Genomic DNA, 23102 nt, shown 5'->3' with positions numbered 1-23102 from the left:
AACTAAGTGGTCAATAAGCTTCCATGTATCCAATATCATCTATCCCCCCTATTTTAATGAAATTTTTTTCGGACTTTTTTAATTCTCCCTTTGAAATTTCATGGATGCATATTTTAGCTTCAAGTATATTTAATTGCGAAAATTGATGAAAAGACAGTTTTGAACCATGTAAAACATTAGTTAAAGGAGATAAATCAATTTTTAATTGGACTTTTTTATGGCAATTAAAAAATCTCTCCCTTACCTTTCAAATGACCCAGTACAATAAATATATGAAAAGAAATTTTATGGTAACACTTCTTCATCCCTTTACATTTAAAGACTTGACTGTGTTTCTTCTACAGCAGTTGAATAAAATCTGTGACCATTTGACTGCTTGATTTGATGGTATAAATATGCAGTTAACTGGGATATTAAATAAACACAACGATTTAGTAGAATGCAAAGCTGTTTGCTCATAAACATAATCAATAACTCATGGAGGCTTGTTTATTCTCATGTCTGGTCCCATACCAACTGTTATCTCCAAATCCATTAAATGTTCTTAATGTACTAATTGATGTTTTATGAACTTGTTCTTGTCCTGAATATACACCCATGCCATACAGAGAAGAGCTTATAGTGAAATTAATAAATGGTCCCTCAATTCAAAATATGTCTGATAATTATAATCATCAAAGATGTGAATGAGTGCAATCATCATACAAATTTGAAGTTAATTTAAAAAATAAAGGAGTCTCTACCCGGGGAACATGACTTCGTTATGGGATATTTTGACAAGACTCCTACCAAAAAGAATAGTTCCACAATTTTCAGAATGCTTTTATCACATTAAAATGCTCTCAACTAAGTTCTCTCAATAAAATGGTACCCATTTATGATGTTTCTGGTAATCAAATTTATTCAAGGATTAAAAATTGGAAATCTTCATACAAATTTGTAGAGAATCTATTCAAATATGGAGGGGCTATCTAGGCTACAACAAATAATTTGGGATATTTTTACTTTTCATATAGTCCCCCATTTTTAGAATTTTCCTAATTATAAAACTCATCTAGGTAAATCCTTAATCAAAATTTGGAGAGGAACTGACAAATAATGAGGGCACTATACTGACAACAATAAAGTGATGAAGAAAGAAATTTTCATAATTCAGGCTGTTGACTTTTTTTTTATTGTTTCACATTTTGTCATGTTATGGCCTTTAATAACTATTTAGTAGGGATTTTGCTCATGGCTGAAGGCTGTATGTGACCTTTATTTGCTTAAATCCTCTTCATTTTGATTCTTTTGGATTGTGTCTCCTAGGCAGTCATACCACATCTCCTTATTTTATACTAGATGAAAAAGAGATTTTAATATATAAATTCTGGTAATCAAATTTCATTGACAGACATGTAATGTCCAGGTCTTTTGTTGAAGAAGTGACTAAAACAACCAATGACTTTTCTTTCAGTATAATTTAATAAAAGTTGATTTAATAACTTGTGAGGTATTAAAAGGTTAAAATTATTCAATAGTTTAAAAAATTAATATAAAACAATAAATATTTTAATAAAAACTGTTATCACAAAGATATATCTCTCCATTTTGTAATTTTGATTATGCAAATGTTGAAATCAAAATAGCAATACTTTAACATCTTACACAAGTTATGCAAATATTCAAAGTCAATGAACCATGACTGAGTAACCAGGTAACATGGCTCAACAATTTCCATGTATTAATGAGATGTGCCAATGCTATTAAATACAACTGCATACCAAATACCATTGACTTATTATAAGTTGTTCCCAAACCTAAATGCAAACATTAACCTGTAAACTATGAAGAAGTTTCAAAGTCGATGAACCATGAAAAGGGTGGTGGGGCTAAATAATCGACATGGAAACGATACTTGCAGATGCCAATAAATATGTATACCAAATATCATTGACTTAACTTATACCACTGTCCCAGGAGGGTTGGGATCCCGCTAACATGTTTAACCTCAACACATTATTTATGTATGTGCCTGTCCAAAGTCAGGAGCCTGTTATTCAATGGTTGTCGTTTGTTTATGTGTTACATATTTGTTTTTAGTTATTTTTTTTACATAAATAAGGCCATTAGTTTTCTCGTTTGAATTGTTTTACATTGTCTTATCAGGGCCTTTTATAGCTGACTATGAGGTATGGGCTTTGCTCATTGTTGAAGGCCGTATGGTTACCTATAGTCGTTTTAATATCTGTGTCATTTTGGTCTTTTGTGGATAGTTGTATCATTGGCAATCATACCACATCTTCTTTTTATATATTAGCAATTCATCTTAAAGTGATATAATCACAAACTTATACATGTAAACTAAGATAAGCTTCAAAGTCATTAGACTGTGACTGAGGGGTGAGGCCAAATATTCTCCATGGAAATGAGATGTGCCAATGCTTTTACAACAGAATACATATTAACATTGGACTCCCACTAATGGTTCCCCTTAAAATGACCTAATAACAAACTAAGACTGATAACTTTGAACAAATTTCAAAGTCAATAGACCATGACTAAGGGGGTGGAGCCAAATTATCTCATGGAAATGAGATATGTCAATGCTTATACAACTGCATACCAAATATGATTGACCTACCACTTGTGGTTCACCATATGCATGATATGGCATAAACTAGACCTTATCACAAACTAATACATTGTTGACGCCATCGCCTCTGTCGCCGAAGCCAGAAACAGCATACCTATGTCTCGCTTTTTGACTCTGTCAAGGCGACAATAAAACTATATCACAATTTATTGGTAGAATCAGCTGACTGAACTCCACAATGTTTCACACTATCTTCTAATGTCATGTTGACTATTGCTTGTTCTTTATCTTCTGTGTGTTTACATGATAATGAGTCCAAGGATATATTATTCAAGCACTTTTCAGAATCTGATTTATCACAATCTCCTTTTTGGTTTGTAACATTATTTTCAGACAGTCTTTCCTGTGCAGACTTTTCAATATTGTTTAATTCCTTTTCCTTAAGATCATTTTCCATCTCTTTCTCTCTCCGAGTTTTCACTAAAATATTATGTCCTAAAAATATTTTGAATGTTGTTAATACACCAAATTACAAAAGAATTGATACTATAAATCAACTATAAAACTAACACCTAATATCAAATTCATATGGCACTTTCTGAAAGGAGAGTGAAATATTTTCTTTATAAAGATTATAATTATGAAAAAAACACTTCTAAACATCGTAAAATCAATAATCAGGATCCAATACATGAATATTTTGAAAAGTTTTCAAAGTCAATGGATCATGACTTGAGAGAGTAGGGCAAAATCTCCATGGACATTTAGATGTTTCAATACCTATACAATTGCATACTAATATATTATTGATCCAACACAAGTGGTTCCTCATAAACTTACCCTGTCACACACTAATACACTGTTGAAGTCAATGCCATTAATGCAGGAAAAAAGACGACTAAGCCTCCCTTTTTCTACCATAGGTGGATCCAGGTGGGGGCCCCTCTTTTCGTGGGAAAAATTTGGTTGATTATATAGGGAATCACTAAAGCATGACTGGAGCGGGACCACCCTTAGGTCAGTCAGAGGGTCCCCCCTTAGGAAAAGTTCTTGATCTTGATATTTCTGTGAGTTGAAAAAGAAAGAAATTAAATACCTTGCTTTGGTATTAAAATATTACCTATACAGTCTAATGTTTCTGTCATCATTTTCTTCTTACAGCAACTCTTACATAACTGGAAGTCACATCGCTTACCCTACAATACAATCAGACTTGTAATTAATAAACAGAAAAAATTTTTTTCGTTGTCTCAAACTTTTGAAATACAAGTCCTTTCAAACATGTACTTTGAAGTTTCAAATATATTTGGTAAAAGGTTATTTTATTCTTAAAATGCAATTTAAAATATTTATTTTTTCATGGAATATTTTTAAATGTCTTAATTTATATTAAAACTTTCCTTTTTTTTTTTTATCCTTTTACCGGTAAATAATTTTTGTTATGAAATAGTTTTCATTATTCATGTGCACAAAAAATATTATTTTTGAAAACTGCAATAATATAATTCATATAATTAAACTAAAAATAGCTACCTGTAAACATAGACTGAAATAAAAAGCTGTGTAACTTATATGCTGGTAAAATTACTACATTTACAATAAATTATCATACCCTTGGATTTGTGCATTCTACACATCTATCCAAATTCTCCCTCCCTGGAGTTCTATCAAAGTTTTTATGTGGGTTTCTTAATATTTTTTTTAACTTATTTTTGGACAGTCCTGCTAGTTCGGGTGGAGGGTTTTCCATATGTATCTGTCTCTTTGTAGGAGCTTTCTTGGCTAGATTCTCTTCTGCTTGTTCAGGTCTGTAATGGAACAAAAATTGTTGAAGCATATCTTAAGTCAGTCTGATTTAATATCACATAAATAAGTCACTCATATCTAGGTTTATAGCTATTCCTAGTAATAAAAAACTTATTAGAGAGAATGCACATTTCTTATACCCTACCATCCATAACTTTTATTCTAATATGACGTCCTTATTAAGCTTTGTAAACAAAGCCGTGTTCTAATGAGCATAAAAAATATGTTTGACACATGCGCACGAACTTACTGTGTATATTAACGTTATTTCCATCGCTATCCTTTAAAATGTATACATTTAAGCAGCTAGCATAAATTTTTATTATATAATTTTATAAAACATTATATATCTACCCTGCTCATAGTTTTTTAACTATCAAATATGAAATGTAATGCACAAACTCCTCTGGGAGGAAACGGGAAAAGCCAAACATTTTTACGGTATTTTCGTACGCTTCAACCTATAACCAGATGCTCCGCAGGGCGTAGCTTTATACGACCGCAGAGGTTGAACCCTGAACGGTTGGGGCAAGTATGGACACAACAGTCAAGCTGGATTCCGCTCTAAATTTGGATTGTGATTAAATAGTTGACACAGCATAGGTTTCTGACACAGAAAGAATGTATTCAAATGAACTTAAAATTTTTGTTTTCTCTTAGAGCAATTCACTATGCTGTTGAATATTAATCCTCTCAAAAAAATGTTTGAAGAAATTTTCTTTTTATTTATGAAATTTCAAATGAGAAAAATTGAACCCAATTTTTTAATCACATCCCCCTTTCCCTTATTCCAAAACTTATTTCAATTCAAATATTCTAATGGAGTTTGCAACAATTACTACTCATTTAAATACATCATAAAATATTAAGATGTAAAAAAACTGCTTGTTATCACTGAATGGTAAAGATTATTTAAATTTATCAGTTGGTAGTAAAAAGTGAATATACATTGTATATGGAACTCGTCTAAACATCAACCCAACAATGTTAGATCTGTAAATTTGCTTTCGCAAATTTTTGGTTCTTCCCTCGCCGGGATTCGAACCTATGCTACTGTGATATCGTGACACCAAATCGCCTGCACTGCAGCCGTCCCGCTAGACCACACGACCACCTGGGCTCTCATAAAAAGAGCTTTCGGTGGCCATATGTTACCTTTCCACGTCAGTTTTAATCTAGCGGCGTACTACAGTACATGATATATAAGGCATGAAGATGTTATTGTTACAGATCAGCTAAATTATCTATAGTAAAGGATCCTACAAATTAATGTAAGATACAGTCACAGAAAATAATTATATTCATAAGTACGTCTGAGTCAGTGACAACCCTACAACAGATGTATCCATCGGATCGCCATCAATGATGTATATTGCATATAACAAAGATTTAAGTTGATTCTGGACAAAGAAAGATAACTCCAATTAAAAAAAATTCTTGCAGATATTTCTTGCTTACTATACTGTACAAAGAAAGATAACTCTTAATTAAAAAAAAATTGCTATTTCACAATGTTGTGAAATTAGATATTTCTTGCCATTGCACAATACTGTGCAATTGAAAAGACTTGCTATTGCACAATACTTAATATAATAATTTTAGATCCTGATTTGGACCAACTTGAAAACTGGGCCCATAATCAAAAATCTAAGTACATGTTTAGATTCAGCATATCAAAGAGGCCCAAGAATTTAATTTTTGTTAAAATCAAACTTAGTTTAATTTTGGACCCTTTGCACTTTAATTTAGACCAATTTTAAAACTGGACCAAAAATTAAGAATCTACATACACAGTTAGATTTGGCATATCAAAGAACCCCAATTATTCAATTTTTGATGAAATCAAACAATGTTTAATTTTGGACCTCGATTTGGGCCAACTTGAAAACTGGGCCAATAATCAAAAATCTAAGTACATTTTTAGATTCAGCATATCAAAGAACCCAAAGGTTTCAATTTTTGTTAAAATCAAACTAAGTTTAATTTTGGACCCTTTGGACCTTAATGTAGACCAATTTGAAAACGGGACCAAAAATTAAGAATCTACATACACAGTTAGATTCGGCATATTAAAGAACCCCAATTATTCAATTTTGATGAAATCAAACAAAATTTAATTTTGGACCCTTTGGGCCCCTTTTTCCTTAACTGTTGGGACCAAAACTCCCAAAATCAATACCAACCTTCCTTTAATAGTCATAAACCTTGTGTTTAAATTTCATAGATTTCTATTTACTTATACTAATGCTATGGTGCGAAAACCAAGAAAAATGCTTATTTGGGTCCCTTTTTGGCCCCTAATTCCTAAACTGTTGGGACCGAAACTTCCAAAATCAATACCAACCTTCCTTTTGTGGTCATAAACATTGTGTTTAAATTTCATTGATTTCTATTTACTTTAACTAAAGTTATTGTGCTAAAACCAAGAATAATGCTTATTTGGGCCCTTTTTTGGCCCCTAATTCCTAAACTGTTGAAACCAAAACTCCCAAAATCAATCCCAACCTTTCTTTTGTGGTCATAAACCTTGTGTCAAAATTTCATAGATTTCTATTAACTTAAACTAAAGTTATAGTGCGAAAACCAAGAAAATGCTTATTTGGGCCCTTTTTGGCCCCTAATTCCTAAAATGTTGGGACCAAAACTCCCAAAATCAATACCAGCCTTCCTTTTATGGTCATAAACCTTGTGTTAAAATTTCATAGATTTCTATTCACTTTTACTTAAGTTAGAGTGCGAAAACTAAAAGTATTCGGACGACGACGACGACGACGACGACGACGACGACGACGACGACGCCAACGTGATAGCAATATACGACGAAATTTTTTTCAAAATTTGCGGTCGTATAAAAATACTGTATTTGTCCTATTAGAATCGAAATAATTCCTTCGTGTCATGCTCTATGCTCATTTTAACATGGGTAGGCATTATATTTGACAACATTTTACACCTCGCTACCACTCAGTGTAAAATATCGACAAATATAATGCCTACCCATGTTAAAATGAGCATAGAGCATGACACGAAGGAATTATTTCTTAATTTTCATTTGCACACAATGGTATTTGCTTCCACCCTTATTACCCGCAGAAAAAATATAATTTTCTGTCCAACCCTTCCATTTTTTTTCCCTGGAATACCGTAGCCACTTATACATACGGGTAATAAGGTGACACACACAAAAATAAGGTTCTAATTAAAACCCATTTTATAGTTAGTTTATACAAAGTTTAACAATAATTTTCCACATTTTTAACAAAATCTATAAACTTATGTGGCAGTTACTGAGTTTGACATTTTTACCTATCATGTCTGTTTTGTTTTGTTCACACATCTTTATCAATATGGTGGAATTTTATGTGACTGTCATACAAGTGAGAGGTTAAGCTAGCTATAAAACCAGGTTTAATTCACCATATTCTACATAAGAAAATGCCTGTACCAAGTCAGGAATATAACATTTGTTATCCATTCATTTGATGTGTTTGAGCTTTTGATTTTGCCATTTGATTAGGGACTCTCCGTTTGAATTTTCCTTAGAGTTCAGTATTTTTGAAGTTTTACTTATTAATACTGTACTCAGATATTAGCAACCAGGGAAAAATATTAAGGTTATGGGTACTTACGTAGGTCTAACATAAGGCTGACAGATCCAATATGGGTGAGGTAGATCAGACCTATAATCTTCTTTTCTTTCATTGTATTTTTTTATGTCTTCCTGAAAAGACAACTTTTAGGTCTTATTTTCTATCATTTTTTATTATCCTTTTTGCATTTGTAATATGATAATAAAGTTTACTTCTGTAATGATTATAAGTAGCTTGTTAAATGGTATACATGTACAGTGTAACCTGTGCAATCCAACACACTAGGGGACAAGACAATAATGTCAGATTAAGCAGGGTGTTGGAAAACTCAGGGTTTTTTTTGCAAGGATAGGCATATTTTGGAACTATGAAAATGTGTCGGTTAAAGCAGGATGTTGGAATACTCGGTGTCAGATTGTAACACTGTACTTTTATTTCCAAATTTCTTAACTTCATCAAAATATACTTACAGTATAAAATTGAGAATGGAAATGGGGAATGTGTCAAAGAGACAACAACCCGACCAAAGAAAAAAAAACAACAGCAGAAAGTCACCAACAGGTTTTCAATGTAGCGAGAAATTCCCTCAACCGGAGGCGTGCTTCAGTTGGCCCCTAAACAAATATATACTAGTTCAGTGATAATGAACGCCATATTAATTTCCAAATTGTACACAAGAAACTAAAATTAAAATAATACAAGACTAACAAAGGCCAGAAGCTCCTGACTTGGGACAGGCGCAAAAATGCGATGGGGTTAAACATGTTTGTGAGATCTCAACCCTCCCCCTATACCTCTAGCCAATGTAGAAAAGTAAACGCATAACAATACGCACATTAAAATTCAGTTCAAGAGAAGTCCGAGTATATTTCTAAAATCCTTGACTGTATCAAAATTTACAAATTTACAAAACTGTAACAGTGTTAATCAAATACCAGCACTATGTTTTTGACCAGTCTATCGAGCAACTTAACAGAACTTTTTAACAGAAACACAGCAGTTTTGGCCATTCTACAGAGATACTTACCAAGCATCTTTCTTTCAACAACAACACAGCTGTTTTGAAACCTTCAACAGATTTACCACTTCCTATCATTTCCCTGATATCTAAATGAACCTGTAATCTGAATAATATATGGGACTAAGAACATGACCTTATTAAATACAATATATCATATACATGTAGCAATCATTTTAGTTCTGAATTCTTTGATTTTACCGGAGAATTGATAAAATGGGAAGTCATATTTAGTACTTGCAGAGATTGTTTCGATATCTTATATTAGTGTTTTGTTAAAAAGATGTTTAAAATCTTTCATTTTTTTATGAGGCAAACAGTTTTTGGTTTTAATCCATTGATTTATATCAGAGAAGATTTTTAAAGAAATGTTTACAAGCAATAGAAGAATGGATGCAAAGTTATGACAATAGCTCACACTGTTTTCCTGGTAAGGTGAGCTCAAAACTTTAGAAAATGCCTTTTTTGTCCATTTTAAGTATAAGTTCAACATGCATATGTTGTCTACAAATCTTTGAATAATCTGCCATCAGCCATGATTGTAACAATTTTGCCCCTATGCCTAGCAGACACTTCCTTGAATAATTATTTAATCTGTTTTTACTCACTTAAAAGGTAAATGTTTAACTGTAATGAAATATTTCCAAACTGACCAAACTTACGCATGCTGGAACATCTTAAACAGATGACCTCTGACATAAGACACAGGGCATGGATATTTATCTACAAGTTGAAGGTATTCTTCACCCATCTGATAAACTGGTGGATCTATACCTTGGAATAAGGCAGGGTTGTGCAAATTTCCCTCTGAAAAAGCAAGGTGATATTATAAATTATCTATTAGTTTGATAACTTTTAAGAAAATATGGTAAAGTTAAAATTTTTAGATTTATTTTTTTTTGGTGTGTTTTTTGGTTGTGATATACGCTATGTCTCTATTTATTCATAAAAAGTACATTTTCTGTTTGAGTTTTTCACGATTGAAATTGAAAAATAAAATAACAAAGCCCTAGTAACCAATCTAATATTTTATGAAGTTACAACTACTAGAACATTTTGATCATTTTTAAAGAAAACAAAATCTATTAAACTAGCTTTTTATTTGAGAGATAAATCATATTGTTTTTAGGTGGTACATAAAACTACAGGGAGATAACTCAAATGAACATTTTAATCACGTTATAATGTTAAGGAAATATCAAGCTTCTTCTTGATAAAATTGGTGCTAGTAAAACTGCTATATATTCAATACAATAAGCAGTTTAAATCTTTTGAAATTTTTGTATTTTTGTCAAAGGATCCAAGTAAATATTTTGTCCTAATTGTTAGAAAATTAGACAAGCCAAATTAATTTGAGGCAAGGTGTTTGGTACCACATTAAAATTACATATTAAGGGGAGACAATTTCCATTTTACCTGCAGTCATCACACCCTGAACACCAGTGTCCTTTATACATCTGTCCACATCTGGCAGGTACTGGATATTACCATTAGCATATACAGGTATCTTTAACTGCTCCCTATAACATATTTATCTAATTTAAACAGGCATATGCAAAGGTAATAAAAAACAATTGTTTCATATTTGTTTATTTTCTAAGAGAATTTTGTAATGTGTTTTATCAAAAAAATTATTTCAAATCAAACAATTTTTTATTAATTCTTTCAGCAAGGTAAACTATAATGAATAGATTATTCTCTTGTTCACATCAATTTAAAATACCTGGTACTAAATGAAAATTTAATAATGACAACAGCTATAGATTTAATGGAGTAGTATCACACATTAAACAGTTCAGCAGAAATACATGTATAACTTCTCAAATGTTTGTCCAAATGAGAATGGACAAGTATAGGTGTCTTGATGACTAAATATTTTATGAAATCAGCTACCTGACAGAATTTTCATTTTTATATTTAAAGTTACCTGACAGCCTTTATATGTTCCCAAGTTGCTAATCCAGTATTTAACCCTTTCTGTTCTCTTGTTCTACCATGGACTGTCAACAGCTGGATTATAAGGTAGATATAGTATTCTTGTATTACAGCTAATACATTAATGCTAGCAAGACAAATCTTTGTTTGGCTTGCTTGCTTTGCTTGTATCAATGTTTGCTCAAGCATGGCAATTAAGATAGGCGGGGCTTCAGCTTGTATGCGTCATACTTAAATTTTATTGGACAGTTATTGAAGTTAAGGACACTAAATTTTAAACATCACAGGATGACAAATATAAAGCGCAATCGTAGAAATGGAAGCCAAAAAAAAGTATTTGTTTTTTCTCGAAGATATGCATTATCATCATCCAACTGAAAAGACTCGTCAAGTACTTTCAGAAAAGCAAAATAACTATTCGAACAAACCTACTCTGATTTAGTGATTCATTACATAGGTATTTCATTTGACCCATATATTTCATCTTTTAGTACTGTGATTTTTTTATGTTATAAAGTCAACCTGTAGCTTTGCTATATAAAAATGATAGAATATGAAGCGAGATGATGTATCAAATGTTCTTCCTTTGTGCGTTTTTTAGACAAATTATTCATCTCAAACACACCCTAACATAAGAAGGTTCGCTCGATTTTCTCTTTTTGATACAATTGTTTTCAATTTTTGGATTTTTTTTTCTTGAGTCACGTAATTGAAGGACAGACACGGAAATAAGTAAACTTATAGATTGATATGTTCTCCGTCTGTATTAATTTAAAAAAGGGAAGAATTTTCTTCACCCAACTTGAAAGATAACCATGTCGTCGACTTGATATGTAACTGTTCTACTTAACTATGTAATAGATACATTAAAAACTTATGCAAATGGTTGTTTTTTTACAATAAAACACTCGTATTTGAGAAGAAAATTGTTATTTTATTTGTTTCTATTCACTTTAAAAAAAAATCTTATTAAAGTAAATATAACAGAAAGCACTTATCGCCTTCTCTATAAACAAAGAATAATCAGTTTGAAGGTTTACAAGCAAAAATTAATCCAAAGTGCGCAATATTCAATAACAATAGACATAAAAAATAAAATAATTAAGTCATCCCCCCCTAATTAATTTATCCCTTTTATTAGAAAATCAAGTGCACCTTCTTTATTAGGGTGTGTTAGAGATGAATATTTTGTGTTGAAAACGTACGAAGAAAGAATATTTGATACATCATCTCGCTTCAGATTCTATCATTTTTATATAGCAAAGCTACAGGTTGACGTTATAACATAAAAAAATCACAGTACTAAAAGATGAAATATATGGGTCAAATGAAATACCTTTGTAATGAATTACTCGAAATCAGAGTAGGTGTGTTCTAATAGCTTTTTTTTGTTATACTAAAAGTACTTGACGACATTCTTTTCAGTTGGATGATAAAAAAATGCATGTCTTCGAGAAAAAAACAAATACAATTTTTTGGCTTCCATTTCTTCGATTGCGCTTTATATTTGTCATCTTGTGATGTTTTGAAATTTAGTGTGACTGTCCTTAACTTCAAACATAACGTCCAATAAAATTTAAGTATGATGTATACAAGCTGAAGCCCCGCCTATCTTAATTGCCATGCTTGAGCAAACATTGATACAAGCAAAGCAAGCAAGCCAAACAAAGATTTGTCTTGCTAGCATTAATGTATTAGCTGTAAACTGATGAAAGATTACTGGTTTGTAGATTATAAGAGAAAGTATGATGATAAAATTAAAATTTCAGATTTTGAGAATTAAAGTACCGTAACAGTTTCATACAGAATAAATGTTATCAATAAAAGCATCAAATAGTGATTCTAATTCAACAACGTTTGTAACATTAATTTTGATTGGATAACGTCACTTATTTACATGGTATCATTTGACAATTGATGCTATGGGACATACACAAAAGCGCAGATAGCATATAACAGATTTTAAAAACATATTTTAGCTTTGTTTTCTGTCTCCGCTAACGCATCGCCAGTAAACTTAATTTGCGACCAGCTTTTTATCCCCAATTGATGCCGTCGGAGCTTGAAATACAATACATTTATCTCCTAATTAAAACTGTTGGAAATTTTTTATTTTCTTCAAAAAAATAATAACATATTTCCATCCTAAACTTCTTTTAAAAAATGTAAGATGTTAAATATGTCATATTATCAGAGGAATGGTAATTTTTCCACATTCTCATCACAGCAAGATGTTTATATTTATTCTATATGTCATTCAAGAATTAAAAGTATGCAGGATTGTTAGGAACATCTGACTTAAATCAACTGCTTATTCCAATTATAAAATATCCCTGGATAAGGACAAATCACTCAACTTCATAAACTTTGAAACTTAAATAGCCTGACAAAATTTTTGCTGTATAAATTTATCATCTATTTGTGTTGTAGTTTGAAGTCCTCATTAATAAGAGGACATACTGAAATTTCAGAAATTATAGCATGCACTTATAAATGCTGTTTTGTCATTTTAGAGTATACGTAAAATGGGATTTTCTATACTTGCCATAGTGAAAAAAATCTTGTTTAAACGATATAAAACAAGTGAAACTGCGAGCTACTGCTCACTGATGCTACCCCGCTGCAAGTGGATAATATTAATAGTGTAAAAATATGCAAGTGTTCGGTAAACAGGAAGTTGTCGAGTGATGAATCTGAAAACGCAGCACACAGTATAGCTGATTATATAAATCCTGAAACCAAATTTCAGAAATCCTTGTATTGTAGTTCCTGAGAAAAATGTGACGAAAATTTTCAACTTGGCTATCATGTGTAAAATCATACAAGTGTTCGGTAAACAGGAAGTTGTCAAGAGATCATTCTGAAAACGCATCACACGGTATAGCTGACTTAGATAAACCCTGAAACCAAATTTCAGAAATCCTTGTATTGTAGTTCCTGAGAAAAATGCAACAAAAAATATTCATGGGATGGACGGACTGACTGACGGACTGATGGAAGGACAGACAGAGGTAAAACAGTATACCCCCTTTTTTTAAAGTGGGGGTATATTAATTAAAAATGTGAGTTTAAATTATTGCGATTATAACCCAGTCTCATTTTTCACAATAATAAAAATAATTTCTGAATTTAAAGTAGTAAACAATACTAACTTGACATCCAGCTTTCTCTAACATCTGTGCATATAAAACAGTCTTCTGTATACTTTCAAATATTCTCACTTTACAAGTTATTGGTACTTTTAAATTTTCATGGCAGACTTTTACTGTAAAAGAAAAGATTTTGTTTAGTATTTTTTCAAAATTTTTATCAACTTTTACATGAAATGAAACAAGCAGAATATTCCATCAATATTTAGTAAATTGTTTAGTTGAACACTATCAATCTACCTTACACTTACCCATTTTCTCTATAAGGTCCCATTCATCCTGTAGAAATGCCCCATAATGACCACGCTTAGCAATGACTTGTGGACAGCCTAGGTTTAGGTCAATTGCATCACAGTGATCCTGAGCCAACAAACCTGCTTTCAATAAAACATCAGGATCATTGGCACAAAACTGTAAAAAAGATTAAAAAAAAATCAAGTGGAAAATGACACAGCCAGTTCAAGATTTCTCACCAGTAAATGCTGGATATTCGGGAAGTGTTTAATCAGCCTCAACTCTATTTTTTTTTATATCAAAATTAACAAGCAACTATCAAGTCATTTCATATTTGAACCAATTCAATACAATATAGTTTTAAGTACAATGACAAATTAAATTGAAGTGATTTTTCTTAAAGACAAAAATTTGATCATGCATGTTCAGAATCTGCTCACCTTAACCATGTTTAGAACACTTTTGGAGTTTCTTCTAACCTACAGATATAGAATATATTGATTCCCTACAATAATGGAGGGTTTCTCCTCACGTAGACAAATGCAGGTTTAATTTTGGCACAAAACAAAAAGACTTTCTGTTCACCATGACAAACAATGGTCAGTTTCAGGATAAAATGAAAATGTTTTGCTCACCTGGATAATTAATGGTCTATCTTCAGGGCATGATTGGAGGGATTCAGCTCTGTAATTAGCATCTCTGCAAAACACTAAAGAATGGAGCATAGGAGTATAACACAATTCTGCTCCATACCTTCTACTTAACATTCTCCAAGCCAATTCACTCTGGTCAACCATTGGAGCTACTACATATTTTGCAGACTTTAGTGTCTTTTTCCAAAATTCAAAACCTTCTAACTTTTCCATTTTGCTTCTGAATAAAAAAAATAAGCAAGTGTATCTTTACCATGTTTACTGTATATAAATTTTACTCAATAAAAAAGTTATTAAATACTTGGGTGCACTTAACGGTGAAAGTAAGGAAACCATTTGATTGATGGTTCAATCCACAAATTATACAGGTAAAAATGATAATTAACATATATTTTACACCTACAATACAAAAACAAACCAATCTAAACAAAAATCCAATTGCAAGAGTTCTGTATTTATATCTATATTTATTTTAAATTAATATCTGATTATATGACCATCAGCAGTCTTTGCAGGTTACCTCAATAGTTTATTAGATGGTGTCTAGACTAAACTACACATGAAATGACGATACATATTATTCAGTCCATGCATGATAAATTGTTTAGCTTAGACTTTTCATAATTCAGATATCATTTTAGTATACATGTACAAATGTATTATAAATCAATATAATGAGAATTTGAGTCAAATCAGTGAAAATAAAGTGAATGAGAAAATAGGTGACAGACCCTTAACGACTACAGATTTGTGGGCACATCTTATAATGGGCAAACCGACCTGTATTCCATTACAGATCTCATTACTGCTTGTTGTTGGTCCCATCATATGTATACCTTATCGCTATTCCTGGCTGGCCTGAGAATCTGTACCACTGGAACTATTGACGCAATACAACTATCATTTTTCCATTTTGGCATTAGATAATATATTTATGGTGTCAAAATTTTACGGGAACCTGTGTGACGTCCAGTAATGGCGCAGAAATAGCGATAAGGTGTTATGGGACATAACAGCTGTTCCCGTAAAATTTTGACATTGTCATCCAAAAAGTGATTGTTGTAGTGATTGTTGTATTCTAGGTCAAGTGTCACATATTCTTAAATATCTATGAGGTTTGATATAGTAAATTTAAAAATAATCAAGGACAAACTGCCTAAAATACTTAGGTAAATTGTTATTTATAATTGTAGCCCAAGAAATCATGAATGTAAATATAAGCTACCTGTGTCTCTTTCGTAAAGGAATAACTTAAGGTTTTCATGGGAGATTGTCTCAGGTGGATATTATTTCACATGACTTCAATTTTGGTTCATGCCTTTTGTTTAGGATTATATTATTTACATTCACTTACAAGTTCTTACAACGAAAACGTGCAATCTTCTGCAATCTACAAAGCCCTACGAAAACTCGAGAGAAGTTACGTATTGACAACAGGGAAAATATCAAAATGTCAAAATGTCAAAATCAGCTGTCTTTGAAAATTTTGTTTATAAAGCAGTAATTTAACATTTACATTTTTTAATTTTTATAAAATGTAAAATTTGTGTGTTGTCTTCCCAATCCAATAGCTGTAGATTGTTATAAAGGTGAGTTTGAATATTTTTTTCAAGCATTTTACTAGTTTCCAAAATTTACCGTTGTTGTTTTTTTCCTGACGTATCTGGATTTTGATCATTTGGGGCATGAGATTACTCACATGATAATATTGGGAAGTTGAGAAAGTTTCAGTCTAAGTGGTGGTAAGTGTTCAATTTAAGAATTTGAATAAGTTAAGGTTGCAAATGAATAATCAAGAAGGAGAATACTTATTTAGTTAGTTGAATTTGAAGAAAAGGAGAGCTGGTTTGATAGACAGAGGAATATTTTGTGTTGTTTTTGCTTTTCGTGTACAGTTGCAAATATTTCATGCATATTCATGACTGGAACTTATTAGCAATACACATGATGAATACAATTTTTTGAAGATTCTGTAAGTATGGGGTCGACTATAATGAAGGGCAGGACATATTTACTGCCACTGAGAGTTGTTACAAGGTGGTTTTTTTAATATGTAGATCAAGAGTGTGGCAATTTCTTTATACAAGTCATTGGATTAATTTGTTTTTGTTTTGTGACATGTTGTCTTCTTCTTCTTTCTTCTTTAGTTACAGAATACCATCAACATTTTGAAGATTACATTCTGGCGCATGCCTGATTGAGGTTGCTTTTTAAAATTTAATTTCAATTTTTCTTTATTTTTAAGATTTACAATTTTTATTGAACTTTTAATTTTTACATTTTTTATTTTATTTTTTTAAATTAAGATAAAAACAATAGGTACATTTAGTTTAAGTGAGAAAAGGTTTTAAGGAGTACTTCATGGGTAAGTGCATCCTTAAAGTTGTCTGTAGAAGTTTTGTTTGAAATTTCAGGTGGTAGTTTATTCCAGTCTTTGATTGTTTGGCTGAAGAATGAGAATTTAAAACTGTCTTTATTGCATTGGAGCTGTCTGAATGTTAATTGATGAGTAGATCTTGTTTTGGACTGGCTTTTTATCAGAATATCTTGTGATGGTATAGCAATTTCGTTATTTATTACTTTGTGGAACATTTGTAATCTGGTTTTAAGCCTTCGTTCTTGTAGAGTTTGCCATTTCAGATTTTGAAGCATATCAGATACACTGCTGGTGTTGTGAAATCTGTTGCATGTATATCGTGCAGCTCTAGCTTCTTTGCACTTGTTCCAGTCTGTATATATTTTCTGATGTGTATGGGTCCCAAACGGTACAACAGTATTCGAGTTTTGGTCTTACTATAGTTTGATATGCTCTTTCCTTCACTAATTTTGAACTAATTTTTAGGTTGCGTCTGACGAAAGATAAAGATTGATTTGCTTTTGCTGCTGATTGTTGTATATGTTTGTTCCATTTGAGATCTGAAGAGATTGTAATGCCTAGATATTTAGCTGATTGTACTTGTTCTAGGATATGACCGTGCATGTTGTAATAGAAGTGTATTTGTTTTTTTCTTTGTTGAGACTCTTAAGATGTTACATTTGTCAGGGTGGAATGACATGAGCCAGTCTTGTTCCCATTTAATAGCTGCTTCTATGTCTTCTTGAAGCTTAATACAATCGTTTTGGCAGGTAATAGGCCGGTAGATAATGCTGTCGTCTGCAAAGAGTCTTATTTGGCTGTGTTTAAGGTAGTCAGGTAAATCATTGATGTAGATAAGAAAGAGTATTGGTCCTAGTACAGTGCCCTGAGGAACGCCTGATGTTACTGGAATTTTTTCAGATGTTGTGTTTTCGAGAAGGACTGTTTGAGTTCTGTTAGATAAAAATGATTGGATCCAGTTTATTGCTTGATCAGAGATGCCATAGTGTTTTAATTTGAAAAGTAAGCGTTTGTGTGGCACTTTGTCAAATGCTTTGGCAAAATCCATGATAACTAAGTCAGTTTGTATATTTTTATCGTTGTTTTGAGCTAGTTGGTGTATAAGAGATATTACTTGAGATTCACAAGATCTTTTTGCTCTAAATCCGTGTTGTAGTTCATATAGGATGTTATTTGCTTCAAGATGTTTCATCATATTGCTAGCTAGTATATGTTCAAGTAATTTACATGAGATACAGGTAAGTGAGATTGGTCTATAATTACCAGGATGATGTTTGTCTCCTTTTTTAAATACTGGTGTAACGTTTGCATGGTTCCAGTCTGATGGTACTTTGCCTGTCTCAAGAGATTTGTCAAAAATGATTACAAGTATGTCTGAGGTTATTTCGATGTTTTCCTTCAGTATTTTGCCAGCGATAGTATCTGGTCCTGTAGCTTTATTGATGTTTATGTTTTTTATGAGTTTGTATACACCTTCCCGACTGATGTTAATTAGTTCCATTTTAGGGTGTGTACTAGCTTCTTTCGTTGGTATTTCTGTGTTAGTTTCTGATGTGAAAGCAGATTTAAATTGTTGGTTTAGTATGTTGGCTTTATCAGAGGGGTTTGTATGGAGGGTGCCTTCGCTTCTTAAGGATGCAATGCCGGTGTTTTCTTTTCTTTGGCTTTTTATATAAGAGTACAGCTTTTTTGGTTGTTTGTTAAAGCAATGCTGATCTGGTTCTTTTATGTCGATGTCAAAGATCATATTTTCGATGTATGCCCAGTATGCTATTCTCATCTCTTTTTGGAGTTTGGTCTTTATCTCTTTGTATTTATTTTTGTATTTTGAGTCATGACTTTTCTTTTTATAGAGTTTGTTTTTCTTTCTTATGAGTCTTTTCAGGTCTCTATTTACCCATGGTAATTTTGATTTTTTTCCAATTACTTTAGTTGGTATATTTTTGTTGATGGTCTCTGTTGTTTTTGTTTTAAAGGTGGTCCATAGATCATCGATAGTCATATTTGTCTTGTTTGCTTTTAAATGATCATATATAAGAATAAGGTCTTTCTTTATGTTCTCCCAGTTTGCTTTTTTGTATATAAGTGCTTTATGTGGTTGTTGTTTTGGTGTTGGTATAGCAAAGTTGATTTCACAAAAGACAATATCATGGTCGCTTCCTCCTATTGGTGGGAGGGTCTCAACTCTGTTGATAAATGATGGGTTTGTCATGCACATTAGATCTAAAGTTCTTTCATTTCTGGTGTTTTTGTCAATTACTTGTACTAGGTTATTATCATCCAGAATATTAAGCAGTTGTTGGTGTAGTGCTGGATCAGGTTTGTTTGGTAATGCCAAGTGTTTTTCCCAGTTTATGTGGCCTAGATTAAAGTCACCACTCAGCCAGATGTTTGCATTTGTTTTCTTGCATGCAGAATTAAGAGAGATACCCATGTTTTCTAGTGATTCCCCTTTATCTGAAGGTGGTCTATAGTAGGCACCTAAGTAGAGCGTTTTACTATTTGGTGATGTTATTTTTGCCCAAATTATTTCACAATCTGTGTCAAATTCATTTACTAGTGATGATACGTATTTATTTGATACTGCTAGTAGTACTCCTCCATATCCATCTTTTCTATTTTTGTTGTATACGGTGTACTTTGATGGTGATATATACTCGTATGGTGATATAGTATTTGAGAGCCAGGTTTCTGTGCCATAAATTATGTCTGGTTCACAAGATTCAATTATTTGTTCTATTTCAGGCTTTTTATTTTTCATAGACTGAAAATTGATGGTAAGTGTTCTCAGTGGTGTTTTACATGGATTAGGTTTGTTTTTGTTATTTCTGTATTTCCCCTGGTTTTTTGGTAAGGGTGAAGATGTAAAATTTGGTGGCCCGATGTTATCCACACCATTTGGCTCATTACTTATGTCTAATTCTGAATAAATGTTTGATGTCTCAATTGTGGTGTTGAAAAAGGTTGTGGAAAAATTTGGCATGCCACAGTTGACGCATTCCCATGAGATGTTACTGTTTCCTAATATTTCATACATGGAGCGATTAATTTGTTGGCAGTTGATGTGATACCACTGTCCGCAGCTGTCACAGCAGACAGCTTCAGTTTTCCATGTGACTGCACGAGTGCATGTTCCGCAAGGATATTTTGGTGTACGTGGCCCTGGGTTTGGTTCAGGGGCATATGAGTTGGTAAGTAGCAGACTACATAAGTACATAAGTACTAGTTTGTCATATTTTATCAATGATTTCTTTGCCTGTATGTTAAGCATAAGTGAAGAAATGTTTGACTTACTTGGTTCTTGAGATGACAAGGTTACTGACCAAGATCGATCTGGAGCTTCACTGTTGAGCTGGACATGTGTGTTGTTTGCCATGTTTACAGTTTTGCAGTAAGTATGCATATCTAAATTTAACGATTTTCCAATGCAAGTCATGAGTAGGACTGTTGCAAGTATAGTTTTAATTGTATTCATGCTGTTTGAGACAGTTGGTAAAAAGATAGAAAATAGAAGGATGTTAATACAGGTAGACTTACAGTGTTAATCTTCGTTCCTTGGGCGACTCAAGGATGCAAGGTTACTGTCTCTTGGTTTAGCCTGTTTGGTTTTGGATAGAACGTGATAAGTTTGTTTACTTCCGGTTTTACGGTTTTAATGGTCACATGATTTATTTGGCGGTAGCAACTGTCAAATTTGACAGATTTTATGTTTTTTGATTTAAATGTATTTAAGCAGTAAATTTTTGAACAATATGTGTATTTAATGAATTCAAGTTGATTACGATGATCTAGATAAAGATAAATATCGTGATTTTAGTGAAAAATTTAATATTTTTCGGGAGCCCAAAGTTTGACCTACTTCCTCTTTCAGACATGCGCATTGTCTTTACTCTTACTCTTACATTGATTGATTTTGAATTGGTATGCCCCTATCGAATAGAACAGGGTTGCATTATACATCTTGAACATATTGAACAGCCACGACAGCCGAGTGGATGCATCGCTTTTAAATAGCTCGTTATATATGAGAGGGGCAGGACCTTTTTCGGGATGTCAGGATCAGGTGTTTTTAAGCTTGGGAAATCAGTATTTAGTTTTTTTGTAATTTGGGACCTCTGGATTTCATGTTTTGGATTTCAGGTTTAGGACCCCTCCTATCCCCCCTCATACATATGTACATGTATATAGGAACTGGAGAAGTCCAAAGGACAAGGGAAGCATATTACTGTACCCAGTCCACCAATGGGGTAAAATAATACACATTGTACTGTAATTATATTTCAGTATTTAAAAACTATAGTTCTGTCCGAGCTAATGTGCGGCACATGCCATATGAACTTTCTAGGTTTAACAATTATTGCAGACAGAGTAAGATTGTCATAAGATAAGTTTAAAGGAACATCTGGTCCTTTTGATTTCTGATGTCAGATAATGCTGCTTTATATTGCTTCATTGTTCTTACTTTAATGGTCATGTAGCAATATCAAAAGCATCATTTCAAAAATACACCAAAAAAATCTCACAAACATGTTTAACCCTGCCGCATTTTGCGCCTGTCCCAAGTCCGGAGCCTCTGGCCTTTGGTAGTCTTGTATTATTTTAATTTTAGTTTCTTGTGTACAATTTGGAAATTAGTATGGCTTTCATTATCACTTAACTAGTATATATTTGTTTAGGGGCCAGCTGAAGGGCGCCTATTGGTGTGGAAATTTCTCGCTACATTGAAGACCTGTTGGTGACCTTCTGCTGTTGTTTTTTCAATGGTCGGGTTGTTGTCTCTTTTACACATTCCCCATTTCCATTCTCAATTTTAAATGGAAATTAAAATCCCCAAAAGATATCTTTTGGTAAAAAGAATGTTTGGGGAAGGGGGATTTACTGGTGAAGTCTCTTTCCTTTTTATTTTATGTATATGTTAAGGTTTATGTCCAGTGGCAAGTATTTAATTTCAGGACTATCCCAGATGTTGAAATTTCACAGATTGGTTTCAGATATATTTTAACACTGACAGACCATTTTCATGATATTTACCATATTTCTTTTCAGTTACATCCAAATTTACTTTTTTTTTTAATATTATTTCAATTCCAATTTATCAATTAACTTTCAATGTTATGGTCACATAAAGGCTTACAGTATTCAGTTGGGGTAATTTTGTTGTGTTAAAAGTATGATTCAGGTAGTTTATGAGTATAACCTTTGATTTGAAAAAGAAATGAAATTGTTGATATCAATCAAACAATCTGTCCTCCTCATGTTCATGGTCTTTGTGAAAAAAGGCACTTCTTTGATATGAGATAATCTACTAATTTTAAATATTTTTCAGGTAACTAACAAGAATTCAAGATGTCCGGTTCACTCTTCCGCAGTGAAGAGATGAGTCTTTGTCAGATCTTCCTTCAATCAGAAGCTGCATATGCATGTATATCACAGTTGGGAGAACTTGGACTTGTTCAGTTTAAAGATGTGAGTAAAGAAGTAGAACATTAGTTACCTGTCAAAAGGGGATTTATAGTTATAAATCAAACCTTTAATATTTTCTTAAATGTGTTATTACTATTTATATATAAATAAATAAAAAGGTTAGATGGATACACTAAATGCTTCCTTTCAAGTTTAAGGGTTAGTGCCTTGTGCAGTAAAACTTAAAGGATGTTTTTTGTTTTTGTCTTTTTAAATATTCTGTCAGATTCCCGAAATTGCCATCAGACAGCCTATATTAAATGATCCATTTTATTATTCGTTAGTAAGATTTGATGACATGT

General features: G+C 32.3%; 2 protein-coding genes across 5 annotated transcripts in view; one reads left to right on the top strand and one right to left on the bottom strand.

Moving 5' to 3' along the window:
* Positions 1-1441: 1441 nt before the first annotated feature.
* LOC134725856 (tRNA-dihydrouridine(16/17) synthase [NAD(P)(+)]-like) lies at positions 1442-16413 on the bottom strand. Its single transcript, XM_063590087.1, has 12 exons — positions 16315-16413; positions 14943-15180; positions 14325-14484; positions 14077-14189; positions 10917-10999; positions 10406-10509; positions 9652-9796; positions 8999-9095; positions 8011-8102; positions 4188-4383; positions 3696-3771; positions 1442-3070 (listed from the first exon to the last, which is right to left on the bottom strand). Exons 2-12 carry the CDS (start codon positions 15171-15173, stop codon positions 2775-2777), a joined length of 1593 nt encoding a protein of 530 aa, XP_063446157.1. The 5' UTR covers positions 15174-15180; positions 16315-16413; the 3' UTR covers positions 1442-2774.
* A 208-nt stretch (positions 16414-16621) lies between these two features.
* The window catches only part of LOC134725854 (V-type proton ATPase 116 kDa subunit a 1-like), a 49591-nt gene continuing 43110 nt past the window's right edge, over positions 16622-23102 (top strand). For all 4 annotated transcript variants that reach the window (XM_063590086.1, XM_063590085.1, XM_063590084.1 and 1 more), the window contains exons 1-2: positions 16622-16702; positions 22664-22803. In XM_063590086.1, the coding sequence (XP_063446156.1) occupies positions 22684-22803 (120 nt within the window). In that variant the 5' untranslated portion in view covers positions 16622-16702; positions 22664-22683. The remainder of the gene's footprint in view (positions 16703-22663; positions 22804-23102) is intronic.

The sequence above is a fragment of the Mytilus trossulus genome, chromosome 7 (assembly GCF_036588685.1).
Source record: "Mytilus trossulus isolate FHL-02 chromosome 7, PNRI_Mtr1.1.1.hap1, whole genome shotgun sequence".
NCBI classification, from domain to species: domain Eukaryota; kingdom Metazoa; phylum Mollusca; class Bivalvia; order Mytilida; family Mytilidae; genus Mytilus; species Mytilus trossulus.
Note: the sequence above shows the minus strand (reverse complement) of the source record. Positions and strands in the feature narration are given on the sequence as shown.

Excerpts from the sequence above, each read along its gene's own strand:
- LOC134725856 (XM_063590087.1), bottom strand. The coding sequence starts at position 15,173 with ATGGAAAAGTTAGAAGGTTTTGAATTTTGGAAAAAGACACTAAAGTCT. Across the intron at positions 14,190-14,324 it reads GGACCTTATAGAGAAAATGG|TAAAAGTCTGCCATGAAAAT; the intron begins GTAAGTGTAAGG and ends TTTCTTTTACAG. Across the intron at positions 11,000-14,076 it reads TAGAGAAAGCTGGATGTCAA|CTGTTGACAGTCCATGGTAG; the intron begins GTTAGTATTGTT and ends CTTATAATCCAG.